The 11,800-nt window shown below is 40.1% G+C and overlaps 1 protein-coding gene across 1 annotated transcript; it reads left to right on the forward strand.

The window, feature by feature from the left end:
• Positions 1–609: 609 nt before the first annotated feature.
• On the forward strand, positions 610–8,285 carry LOC310869436 (major histocompatibility complex class I-related gene protein-like). The gene is made up of 10 exons (XM_083780182.1): positions 610–782; positions 4,237–4,509; positions 4,737–5,030; positions 5,243–5,527; positions 5,639–5,743; positions 6,026–6,067; positions 6,668–6,706; positions 6,931–7,023; positions 7,616–7,636; positions 8,059–8,285. The coding sequence occupies exons 1-10, from the start codon at positions 710–712 to the stop codon at positions 8,268–8,270; spliced, it is 1,437 nt and encodes a 478-aa protein (XP_083636308.1). The 5' UTR covers positions 610–709; the 3' UTR covers positions 8,271–8,285.
• The last annotated feature ends 3,515 nt before the right edge of the window (positions 8,286–11,800 follow it).

Here is an 11,800-nt window from a genome sequence, read left to right on the forward strand (position 1 = left end):
AACTGAGGATCGGGTACTTAAAAAACTGAGTGCCCTAGTCCAACACCACAAGGCCACTGGCCATGACAATAATATTCCCTCCAAATTTATCAGAGACTCGGCCATTTCCATAGCTCCAATCATCACCCACATGCTCCAATCATCACCCACATAATATGTGGGTGATGATTGGAGCTATGGAAATGGCTGATTTGGAAATGTTTGGAGAGGTTTACTATTTTATAGTAAACCTCTCCATCAAACAGGGACAGGTCCCCCAATATTTTAAACTGGCCAAAGTAACCCCCCTGCACAAGAAAGGGAGTCAATTAGAACCCGGCAACTATACCGCCCTATTTCTATTCTAAGCTCCATCTCGAAAGTGATGGAAAAAATAGTCTATGAACAGGTTGAAAACAAAAGTATCTTGCCACTTATCATATATCTAATTCTAACCTTTGTCTTACACAAGAATGTACTTGCCTCACGAGAGTTGCGACATTGAATGCTATGAGCGTTTGGAAATCGCGGATGCAACAGTCTGGTAACGCGAGACTAGATTGACCTCAGGTCTTGACTCTTGACAACAACAACTTGAACAACTCTGAACAACTCCCGGAAGCTCCCAGTCTTCTCGGATATTTCCGTCCAGCGTCCACCGATCACAGAGGACTTTGACGACGCTATTGTCTTTTCTTCCATTATTTTTAAGACATATCAGTTTTACAATATGATTCAGCCTACCACCTGCCTTTTTGTGTTTTTGACACATATATGGTTTTATCCTGCGGTGACTGGGGGTGGTGAGTACATAAAAAGTCGCAATATCGAAAACGAAAGTAAATTGTTTTTGTTAATACGCAATAGGGCGTAATAGCTTTTTATCTCCCGTTACAAGCTAATAAATCGTGTCTAGTAATAAACTTTCCCTTTCCATAAATGTCGCATTTGTTTGATGGATAGCCTGAACGTATTGTTTTTTTTGTAGGCTACTTGGTACAGTAAAACAGACCGATCATGGAATATGGGCTACATGGCTACTTCCTGAATGAATGTAGCCCCAGTATGTTCCCTCAGCACTACGCTCATTCTGTAGCTCCGGAGCTACTAAATCATCACTATCAAATGTTGGCAAGAAAATAATAGTCGTTAATTGATACAATAGTTAAGTTGTTAAAGGACCACTTTTCCTTTTATATATATATATATATCTTTTTATTGGGTTTTTTCATTTTTTCCCCCTCCCATGTTGGGTCCTGACGCTGCCACTTTGTTCATGTCAGCATATACATTTGTTAATACATACGTCTTAAGGCACCCCTCATTTTCCTCCCGTCCACCCACTATGCCCACCCACTCTTCGGCTGTGAATACACTGGCGGGCGTGAAAGCTTCAGAAGTCCGTCGCGTCAGGTCTCACTTTAAATCCTTCCGGGGCTTTGGGCGGTTCCTAGAGGAGACGCACACGGAAGCCTATTTAAACGCCTGTAGTCCTCTATTTCTTCGTTATATAGTTAAAGAACAGAACAGGAATTCATCATAAAACAGTGTTCCCTGACCGGGAATCAAACCCGGGCCGCGGCGGTGAGAGCGCCGCACCCTATCCACTAGACCACCACGGAGATGGATAATGACGATGAGAAGGGCAGCACATGATGAAGAGAACGGGCTATTTTATAAAGTATATAAAAAAGTTATTTTCAATGTCATGGATCAGGGTTACAGTAAATGACAATGTAATTCAGCCAGGGGTGCCATGGATGAAAAGATTACAGGGGTGATCTGAAGCAAACATGAGAACCAATGCTTTACTTTATTTCTTCAGGCGATTTTTCAATGTTTTGTTAACAATTTGGACATAATGTTACTTCGAGCAGTTCGAGCTGCCCACTGCCCAGATGTCTTCCTGTATCCCTTGACATGGCTTCACAATTCCCTCCCAGGGGGCGTTTGACAGCGTGAAAGAAGACAACTACAAGTATAACTCCTCCCAGTGGATGGGCTGCAGGCTGCATCTGTTCCATTGGCTAGTGCCTATCACTGCCGGGTGACACGCTTCATTTCACGCTTGTGCGCGGCTTCCATTTGAGTCTGTCCGTCGCGTCCATTTGAGACTGTCCGTAGCGTCCGTCGGGCGCGGAGGTGGAGCTTATTTTCCATCCACCAGCTGTCTAAAAAACCCACGAAGAAGAAAAGTTGAGCTTCAAGTTCACGCCTGCTGAAGGCTAGATGTGCTCACAGGGTGTCCCAACGCAGAGACAATACTGGAGAAGGGAAAAATACAAGAAAGAAAAAATAAGTAAATAAATTAACAGAGAGGGGGAGGGGAAAGAGAAGAAAGGAGGCTGGGACCACCTGTGTGTGCGCGCCGCGCAGCCACCACCGGTTTACACGACGCATGTACAATGCATAGGCCTATGCGTTCACCATTATATAGTTCAAATATCGCTCATCTCTGCGACTACCGTCGGGGTTTTTACATGGTGGCGTCCATGTTTGCTGGAAAGTTGTCATGGAACCATTAACATTAAGTGAGAATCTAATATTTTCAAGCTTAAGGTAGAATAGTGCGTTCTTTATCCATCCGTTATGTGTAGGTGGGGAAACTTGTTTCCATTTCAGGAGTATAAGACGTCTGGCTAAAAGAGAAGTAAAGGACATTATTCTCTTAAGGTGTAGAGGAATGTTAGTCCCTGCAGGGGGAATGCCAAACAAGGCCGTTAACGGGCTGGGTGGGATAGGTACACCCAGTATGTCAGAATAGGATTGAAATCTAGCTGTCCAAAAGTCCACCAAAGGACCACTTTTCTACTTATCTTCATAATAATTGGTCCTCATGTTCATGATAAAAAATATATACATTTTATTTTTGTAAAACATATTTAGATTTTTATTATCGTGAGAACGATAATAAAACTGTGATAGAACTTATCACATTGCAACTTTTCAGGAATAGAAAGCCTGCCGTTTCTATCAGCTTGCATTCCCCCTCGATGATGGCACTGGTGGACGGGTTTCTGAACTGACCATAGCCCTCCTGAGACACAGATTGAGTAGGAAAAGAAATGTGCAGAATGTTCAAAATGTATAACATTTATGATAAATAGTCAATATTCAAGCTAATAATCCGCCGTAGTAACTTAAGTTTCTATATAATACTGAAAAAAGTGAAAATGCTTAAAAATTGTACATACGGTAAGTACTGCACTTGAGTACATATAGGCTACTTTAATAGTTACTTTCCACCACTGCTGACTGTTGACTGACATCAACAGCTGACATCGACAACAGCTGCCAGCCTGCCACAGTTCAATATATATTTTTTTAAACTGTGACTAGAATAATGTAGAAACATGAATATAATGTAGGCCTACTGCTGTACAAACCAACGTTACCTGAGATCAAAATTAATTTGATGATCAAATCAAATCACATCAAATCAAAATGTATTTGTATAGCACATTTACAACAGCCAAGGCTGACCAAAGTGCTGAACATGGTCAAAACAAAACAACAGAGCATTGCAATATAAAACAGTGGAAAAAGAGACAATAAAATATAAAACAGAGCATACAATACACAGAGCAGGAAATCAGAATACAGGTAAATCAGGAGCAGTTAAAGGTGAGGGAGAACAGATGAGTTTTGAGGAGTGATTTAAAAGCCCCAATTGACGTTACATGATTAACTTACATGATCATACCGTTAGTCTTGTGTGGTTACAGTATATGGACCTTACATGGAGAATTGTGGCCGTAAGTGAAAGTGAAAGAGTTTTTGTCCCCCCAGTTGATGTGTGTGTGTGTGTGTGTGTGTGTGTGTGTGTGTGTGTGACTCACTATGTTCATCTGTCTGTACAGCTACATATTTTATACACTGCTGGACGGATTGGCGTGAAACTCTGCATGTTTTCCCCACTATTTCAAAGCAAAAGCACACTTATTATTACTAGTAACATATATACTCCTATATATTTTGTCCAAAACTCACAGAAATTGGTACCCATTATCCATACTGTAGTGATGAATAAAGGGAGAAATGTTTAGATTTGTGCAGATTTATATAATTTTGCTATATCGGGACATGAAGCAAAGATGGTGAATGTATCACAAACTCTGCTTGATGTGACTGTCTGCTTGACTGCATGTTATGGAAACGTCTTACTGTAAAAGTTGTCTGAGCTACTGCTGAGGCAACCCAACATGTAGAAATGAAGTTTAATGTGCTTTTGCCTATATTTGACCTTTTGTCTTCCAGAGATCCACTCACTCACCTACATCTACACAGCTTTCTCCAAGCCTATCGACCTCCCAGGGATCCATGTGTTCACAGCCATGGGCATGCTGGATGACAGAATGATTGACTACTATGACAGCACTGATAAGATAAAGAAACCCATGCAGCCGTGGATGAAGGAGAAGCTGGACAAGGACTACTGGGATAAAGGCACGCAGTCACGCCAGAGCAAGGAGCAGTGGTTCAAAGTCAACCTGGGGATCCTCAGGGATCGAATGAGACACAATGACACCGGTTAGACATCCAAGTTGTTGTTACACTGTACAGTTTAGTTATTATAAGGGTTATAATTGAGATTGACTGAGTGGTAATCGCTGCTAATGCCACTTACTGCATTAACCCTGGGAAAGTCATGCAGACAATTTAAACTTTATGTGACGACCACCCAGACTGTTTGCTCTGGTATGATGCCTCATATCTTTTACATCCTTCCTCTGTCTTTGTCTTTCCTTTTTCGCCAGATTTACACATTCTTCAGTGGAGGCATGGCTGTAAGGCTGAAAGCCAACACGACAAATCATTAAAGTTCATCAGCGGCAAAGATGAATACAGCTATGACGGTGACGACTATCTGTCCTTTGATGATGTGCATAAGCGCTGGATCGCCCCTGTTTCCCTTGCACGTCCCACCAAGGAGAAGTGGGATAAAGTCAAGATGCTGAACGACTACACCCAAGGCTACCTGGAGAGAGAGTGTGTCAACTGGTTAAGTAAATTTGTTGGTTACGCGGAAGAGGATATCAGTTTTAACAACAGTGAGTATTAGTTTACATTATTAACACCTTTCATACAGTACATTGTGTGTACATGCATTTCAAAGCGCTTTAAATACAAAGTAGTATCACACACAAATTAACCTTTGACACATATGAATAATGATGAATGAATGACAAAATGAAATTAAACAGAATGAAGAATTCCCTACAATGTAATGCGTCTTCTCAAAGTTGTCCTCATGGCTTTACAGAGGAACCAGAGCTCTCTGTGTATGAAGTGAAGAGCAAGAATCCGAACTCCATCTATTTACACTGCCTGGCAACAGGCTTCTACCCCAAACACGTTCTCCTGCACATCAAGAGAAATGGGAGGATGGTGGATCAACTGGACGGCATGCAATCCACAGGTATTCGACCCAACGGCGACGGCACTTACCAGATCTTGAATCGAGTGGAGATTTTAAGAAGTGACTCTGCCGACTACAGCTGTGAGGTGATACACCCTGCGTCCGACACGCACAGGATCAAGTATTGGGGTAAGAGTGTGGTTTGCATTTAGCTAATTAAATTACATTTAATTGTAGTATTGACAAATGTTAGTATATCGTGTCATCTAACTACAGTACATTATTCTTTCTGGATTTTAGACCACGCAATACGTGCCACAACTGACAACACTGGACTAATCATCGGAGCTATTGGTTGTGTTGTTGTTTTGCTGCTGCTGGTTGGACTGGCTGTGATCTTGAAAAGTAAAGTTTATGTTCATTTTAGAACAACTTTCTCTTTTTCTCTTGTGTTTGGGGAAAGTTGTATTTTCTGTGGGGCATTTTGCTACATGATCGGTCATTAAGCTTGCAAGGGGTACAGTCACTTAATAATTATAAATTGCAAGCTACGTCCCCTGTCAGGCTGGAATGCAGAATATAGAAATATTTACCCTGGGAAGGTTATGTGGAACTGGAAACAAAACAGCCTAAGATTATTTTATTTGCTCGCTCTCTCTCACTCCCCCCCCCCCCCTCTCTCTCCAGTCTTTTACTTTGGAAGGAATAAAGACCTGAAACGGCTGAAAGGTTAGTGTTGCTTCACAAAAAGATGATGCCTTCACAATTTGAATGAAATAATATATGTCTGCGCTTAAAAAGCCAATATTAAAATTCTATTAAATCTATATATCTGAAGCTTTATAGCAATGTAACACAGAAATGAATACTAACAAATAGAATTAAAAATACTTTAAACTGGTAATAGCTGGTATATCAAACATATCACTGTTGCACCATGAGTACAAACGTCTTATCATTTTATTAGGATTCATAATGTGTGGGAAACCAATCTGTCATTTTTAGGAACTCATTTTCCCAACGTTCTATTATGAGTGTCACTCTCAACTTTCAGGCCACAATGTTGCCTATGCCTAATGATCCTGAAACCACGTTGCCACCAACAGAACTATTTACTTGATAATACCTTGATAGTTGATACTATTGTAGTTAAAAAAATAATTATATAATGCAATAATGCAATGCTAATGTGGCTTCTTTTAAAGTAATAAATATGACAGTTTCACATTTTCTATAGATGTAAATGATGTAAAGCCATGTTCATCCCAAAAAGAAAATAATATGGTTTGGCATTTGTGTGACCTAATAAAATACTGTCTACATTTCCAGGGAGCATGAGTGATACTTCTAGCACTTCCAACGAGTCAGGTAAGACTCTAAACCAAAACCGTATACAATATGCTTTTAGGATCGAAATCTGAATTGTTTTATTCAGAATAAAAGAGACTTAATTGGTTTTATACATAGGTTTTCATACATTAAAACCTAGAGATGTGCATCCATCCAGTTAGTTTTGTTTAAGGCAAATAAATGTTTAAGGCAAATAAATAAGTGTTCAGTGTTTGAATTTGTCCTCTTGGCTGGGTCTTCAGGAAATGGCAGTCTGGAAGATGTGACGCTGTCAGGTGACGACGAGATGAAGAAGATGATGTGTGACGAGAAGAAGGACACAAAGAGTCTGAGTGGTATGATAATATTTGCCCTTCTCTACCTTTTCAAAACGGGGAAAAAACATATGAATTAATAAAGTGTAAAAATGGCCAATATGTTTTTTCCCCACCTTATTACATGTGTGAGAGTGCAATCATCCAATCCATTAAGCTACTCAAAGCAAGGGTTGAATACCAAGCACTTGCTTTTGGAGGAGCTACTCACACGTTTAGCTGTGTTGCTCATTCCACGAACGCCTGATCTTTACAATCCGTACCTCGTTGTAAAGGTGACTAATCAACAATCAAAATGATATAAAATACAATACCAATTGGTATTATTCAAGTGGAGAAATAATGGACCAAAGTTAAGTTTCCGAACTTTTGTTGCTGAGTCTTTATGGGATTTGCAGGCTGTGACATCACAGTCAGCAGGAAAATCAGAGGACTTGTTTGAGCCAGAAACCGCAGAAAATCTACTGAATGTTAAATGTTCAGGTTGTTTGGGTGCAATTGAGTTCAGAAAACCTAAAGAGAATTAAGAAAAATGACAAAACTTATTTTTATGTCACAACCCCTTTAAGCACTGCAAAACAGTATATGGTTTAACTGTTCCTTTTCTTTGCAGGTTCCCTTGGCAATGACTCTGGTAATTACTCTCTATATCCCTGCATTCTAATTTCTTACTTCACTATAATATGACATTATTTAAAGGTAGAAGCTTTACGTACAAAGTGGGTCCGAAGCACCCTAGGGTGTTATGACGCCAGTCCAGCAGTGCCACAGAATACTTTGATTATCAATCAGGAAGATGTCAAATGTTACATGACAAATGTTACAATGTAACATGTATTAGATTATTGAAAGGTGCATTTTGTGGCACACTTCAGGTCACAATATTCAATATGTACAGTATATTGAGATTCTGTGTGAATCTAACGGTGTATATCAAGCTTTTACTTTTAAATGGATTTATCTGTTGAAGAATTTCAAAGGCTACCAAAAATAATATTTACCTCAAAGAGAAATCAAATGTGCTATCTAAATGCTGCTTTTCCTTCACTCTTCCAGGCCATGGCTCCGAGTCACATCGCTCCAGTCCTACGCACTCCAGCTCCAGCTCCTTATCCACTGTCAGCTCCGAATCCACTAGCCATTCCGGGGACTCCTATCACTCCACTCACTCCAGCCCCCTCTTGGTGTGTGCCGTGGACGCGGAGGGCCTTTCCGGGGACACCAGCCCCGAATCCAATAGCCTCTTGGGGTGTACTGCAAAGCTGTAGTCAGTAAAAACGAGGGGGTGTCATTACTGTGTGTATATATGTATATATATATATATATATATATATATATATATATATATATATATATATATATATATATACTTTTATTCTGTGGTGGAGGGCCTTTCCGGGGACTCCAGCCCCGAATCCACTAGCCTCTTGGAGTGTGCCTGATATTGTACTGCAGAGCTGTAGTAGGTAAAACGAGGGGGTGTCAAAAAAAGGTGATGACATAAACCTATTTGAAAAATAGCTAAAATAATGTTGAGTTGGTAAATTAATTATTTTAGCTATTTTGAAAAAAGGTTGAAGGTTATTGTATTGTTGCAGAAAAGCAACATGTGTCTTTAACATGTTCGTCACATGTAAAGTAGATGGACGCGTGTGGAATGAGAGGCAGCCAGCAGAGCCAAAAATCTGATTAATCTGAAGAAAAAAAAGGAATGTTGGAAAACCTATGCATAAAATAACTGAATTCGATGTTAATTATTTAGACCTCTTGCAACGTTTTAACTTAAATGTGACAGCTGGAGCTGTACAGCAGGGCTGTACTGTAAATTGCAATGATGAAAGATAAAGATAAAAGCAATTCTATTGACTACATCCTAAGCGAAAATGCCAGAATGATCATCCTATGAAGTCTAATAGCTAGCGATCTGAATAAGATCGCTAGCTATTAGACAAAAAAAAAGAAAGAATAAAGAAACCTTGAAGACCTTGATCTCTTAGTTCACCACCTTAGGGAATGACAAACGCATTAGCCCCCGAGGGCTTATTTTAGTAATAAGCAATGGAAGCCCATTTCCACCACTAAGTAAAATATATATATTTCCCCCCTCCTTTACAATTATGTACCGTATTTGACTTTATTTCGATTTCTTTTTTTCCTTTTTTATGAATATCAGATTTCCTATTTCTATTTGTGCCGGGAAAACAAGTTATAAAGTCAGAATAACTATATATATATATATATATATATATATATTCTGACTTCAGAATTTGTTTAATTAAGGGGTACGGTTTCCCGCTCGGGGCGCTGTGGGTGCTGGCGGCGTGTTTCCTCCTCCGCGTCATCAGTGCCCATACCCGAGGCGGGGTTGGCGAAAGGGCCTTTCTGTGTGGAGTTTGCATGTTCTCCCCGTGTCCCCTAGGGTAGGTACCCTCACAAAAACATGCAGTAATCCTGGTCTCTAAACTGCCTCCCCCTGGCCAGCCGGGGCGCCTGATGGAGGGGAAAGGAACTGGTTGGAATAACGTGTTCCTTCCACGCGCTACGTCCAACCAGGGAAACTCCCCCCTGTCAGGTGTAAAGGAGCAACTTGGACACTCAAGCATGAAGGAAGCATAAGTTAAGTCCGTTGCTCTCCCCAGGTTGGCGGAGGGTGTGTAGAGCCCAGGATCACATTAGATGATTGACACAGGGGTGAAAAATGGGTTACAAAATCGTGGGATAAAAAAATATTTAGAAAAAAAGAATTTGTTTAATTATAAATTACTGTATGTATATTTTATATATATATATATATATATATATATATATATATATATATACTTTTATTCTGTGGTGGAGGCACATACATACTATGCTTGGCAGTATATTGAGCCCAATAGTCGGTTGTTTTATTTGTCATTTTATTTTGCAAATGTATTGGTCTGCCTCCTCGAGAATTCAACTCCTTAAATATAGGAATTGAAGTGAATTGCTTTTCTCACGTAAATATATCGGCAATTGTCGGTTTGACTGTGGCCGTTTTTTGATTGATTGATTATTAACAGTTTGAAATTGCCCAGGCGGTGGCGTAACCGTCTGGGCACCCGACTGGTAATCCAGACGCAGTGTGCCGCGGGTTCGACTCCCGAGCCCGACACGGCCTTTACTGCATGTCTTCCCCCCCACCCCCCCATCTCTCTCCCGTTTCCTGTCAGCCTACTGTCTATCCCTTAAAAAAAAAAAACAATAAAAGGCGTAAGCCGCAAAAAAATGTCTAAAAAAAAAAAAAAAAAACAGTTTGAAATTTACGTAATCCTGGTCTCTAAACTACCTCCCCCTGGCTAGCCGGGGCGCCTGATGGAGGGGAAAGGCACTGGTCGGAATAACGTGTTCCTTCCACACGCTACGTCCGGCCGGGGAAACACTCCCCTGTCAGGTGAAAAGAAGCAGCTTGGACTCCTCATGCATAGAAGGAAGCATGAGGTCAGTCCGCTGCCCCCCCCCAGGTTGGCAGAGGAAGTGTAGCGCCCAGGATTACATTAGATAATTGACACTGGGTGAAAAAATGGGTTACAAAATTGTGGGATGAAAAAGTACAGTAAATGTGTGATATACAGGATAATCTATAAAACCTTTAATGGATAACGTCATATATATATAGGGGGTCGAGGGGGCGTTTTCCACAATATTTTTTCTTTTTTTTGATGATACTCTATACATTGGTGACATGCTCTGTCAACATCAGTTAGATCTTGCTGATATAAATAATACATTAAATACATTAAAATTAATTGTTCATAGCACGGCTGCTGCGAACAAATTGGTGAACTTAATCTTTGCAAACTTCAAAACTAATATATTTCCTTCATGAATTGAGTAGAACATGAATACAACGCTCCACAACAGCCAAACATTATTTTGACAGAAAACCAAAACTTGAAATTTGAAACATAAGCTTCATCTGGCTTATTCTGAGAGTGCAGGTCCTAATTCAATATTGTTTTGTTAAATTAGATGCTTACTGTTACATACCAATGTTACATACCAATGTTACACGAATGCCTTATTTACCGGTATGCTATTGTTAAGAAATGTTATTTACAAATTGTGTTTTTCATTGTAAATTACCCCACATTGGAGATTCAGGTAACATATGAGATACAGTATGAAACCTATGCATAAAATAACTGAATTCGATGTTAATTATTTAGACCTCTTGCAACCTATACATTGTTTTAACTTTAGAAAACTTTAGAAGCCTCAGGTCTAAAAAAAGCTAAATGTGACCGCTGGAGCTGTACTGTAAATTGCAATGATGAAAGATAAAGATAAAAGCAATTCTATTGACTACATCCTAAGCGAAAATGCCAGAATGATCATCCTATGAAGTCTAATAGCAAGCGATCTGAATAAGATCGCTAGCTATTGGACAAAAAAAAAATAAGAATAAAGAAACCTTGAAGACCTTGATCTCTTAGTTCACCACCTTAGGGAATGACAAACACATTAGGGCCGATTCATACTCCTATTTTACCGCTGTTTCGGCGCTGTAGTGCCGAAATGATTTCGGCTCGTCAGAAATTTTCAGTAGCACCGAAGAGCCGACTTTAGGACGGTACCTGCCCCCCCGAACCTCAAATGACGTCAAATTGTAGGCTTTACAGCGCCAAACCGACTTTTATTCGGCTCTAAAATAGGAGTATGAATCGGCCCTTAGCCTCCGAGGGCTTCTTTTAGTAATAAGCAATGGAAGCCCATTTCCACCACTAAGTAAAAATAATATTCCCCCCCTCCTTTACAATTATGTACCGTATTTGAC

Source organism: Protomyctophum parallelum (genome assembly GCF_964188405.1).
Source record: "Protomyctophum parallelum genome assembly, chromosome: 1".
Lineage (NCBI taxonomy): Eukaryota > Metazoa > Chordata > Actinopteri > Myctophiformes > Myctophidae > Protomyctophum > Protomyctophum parallelum.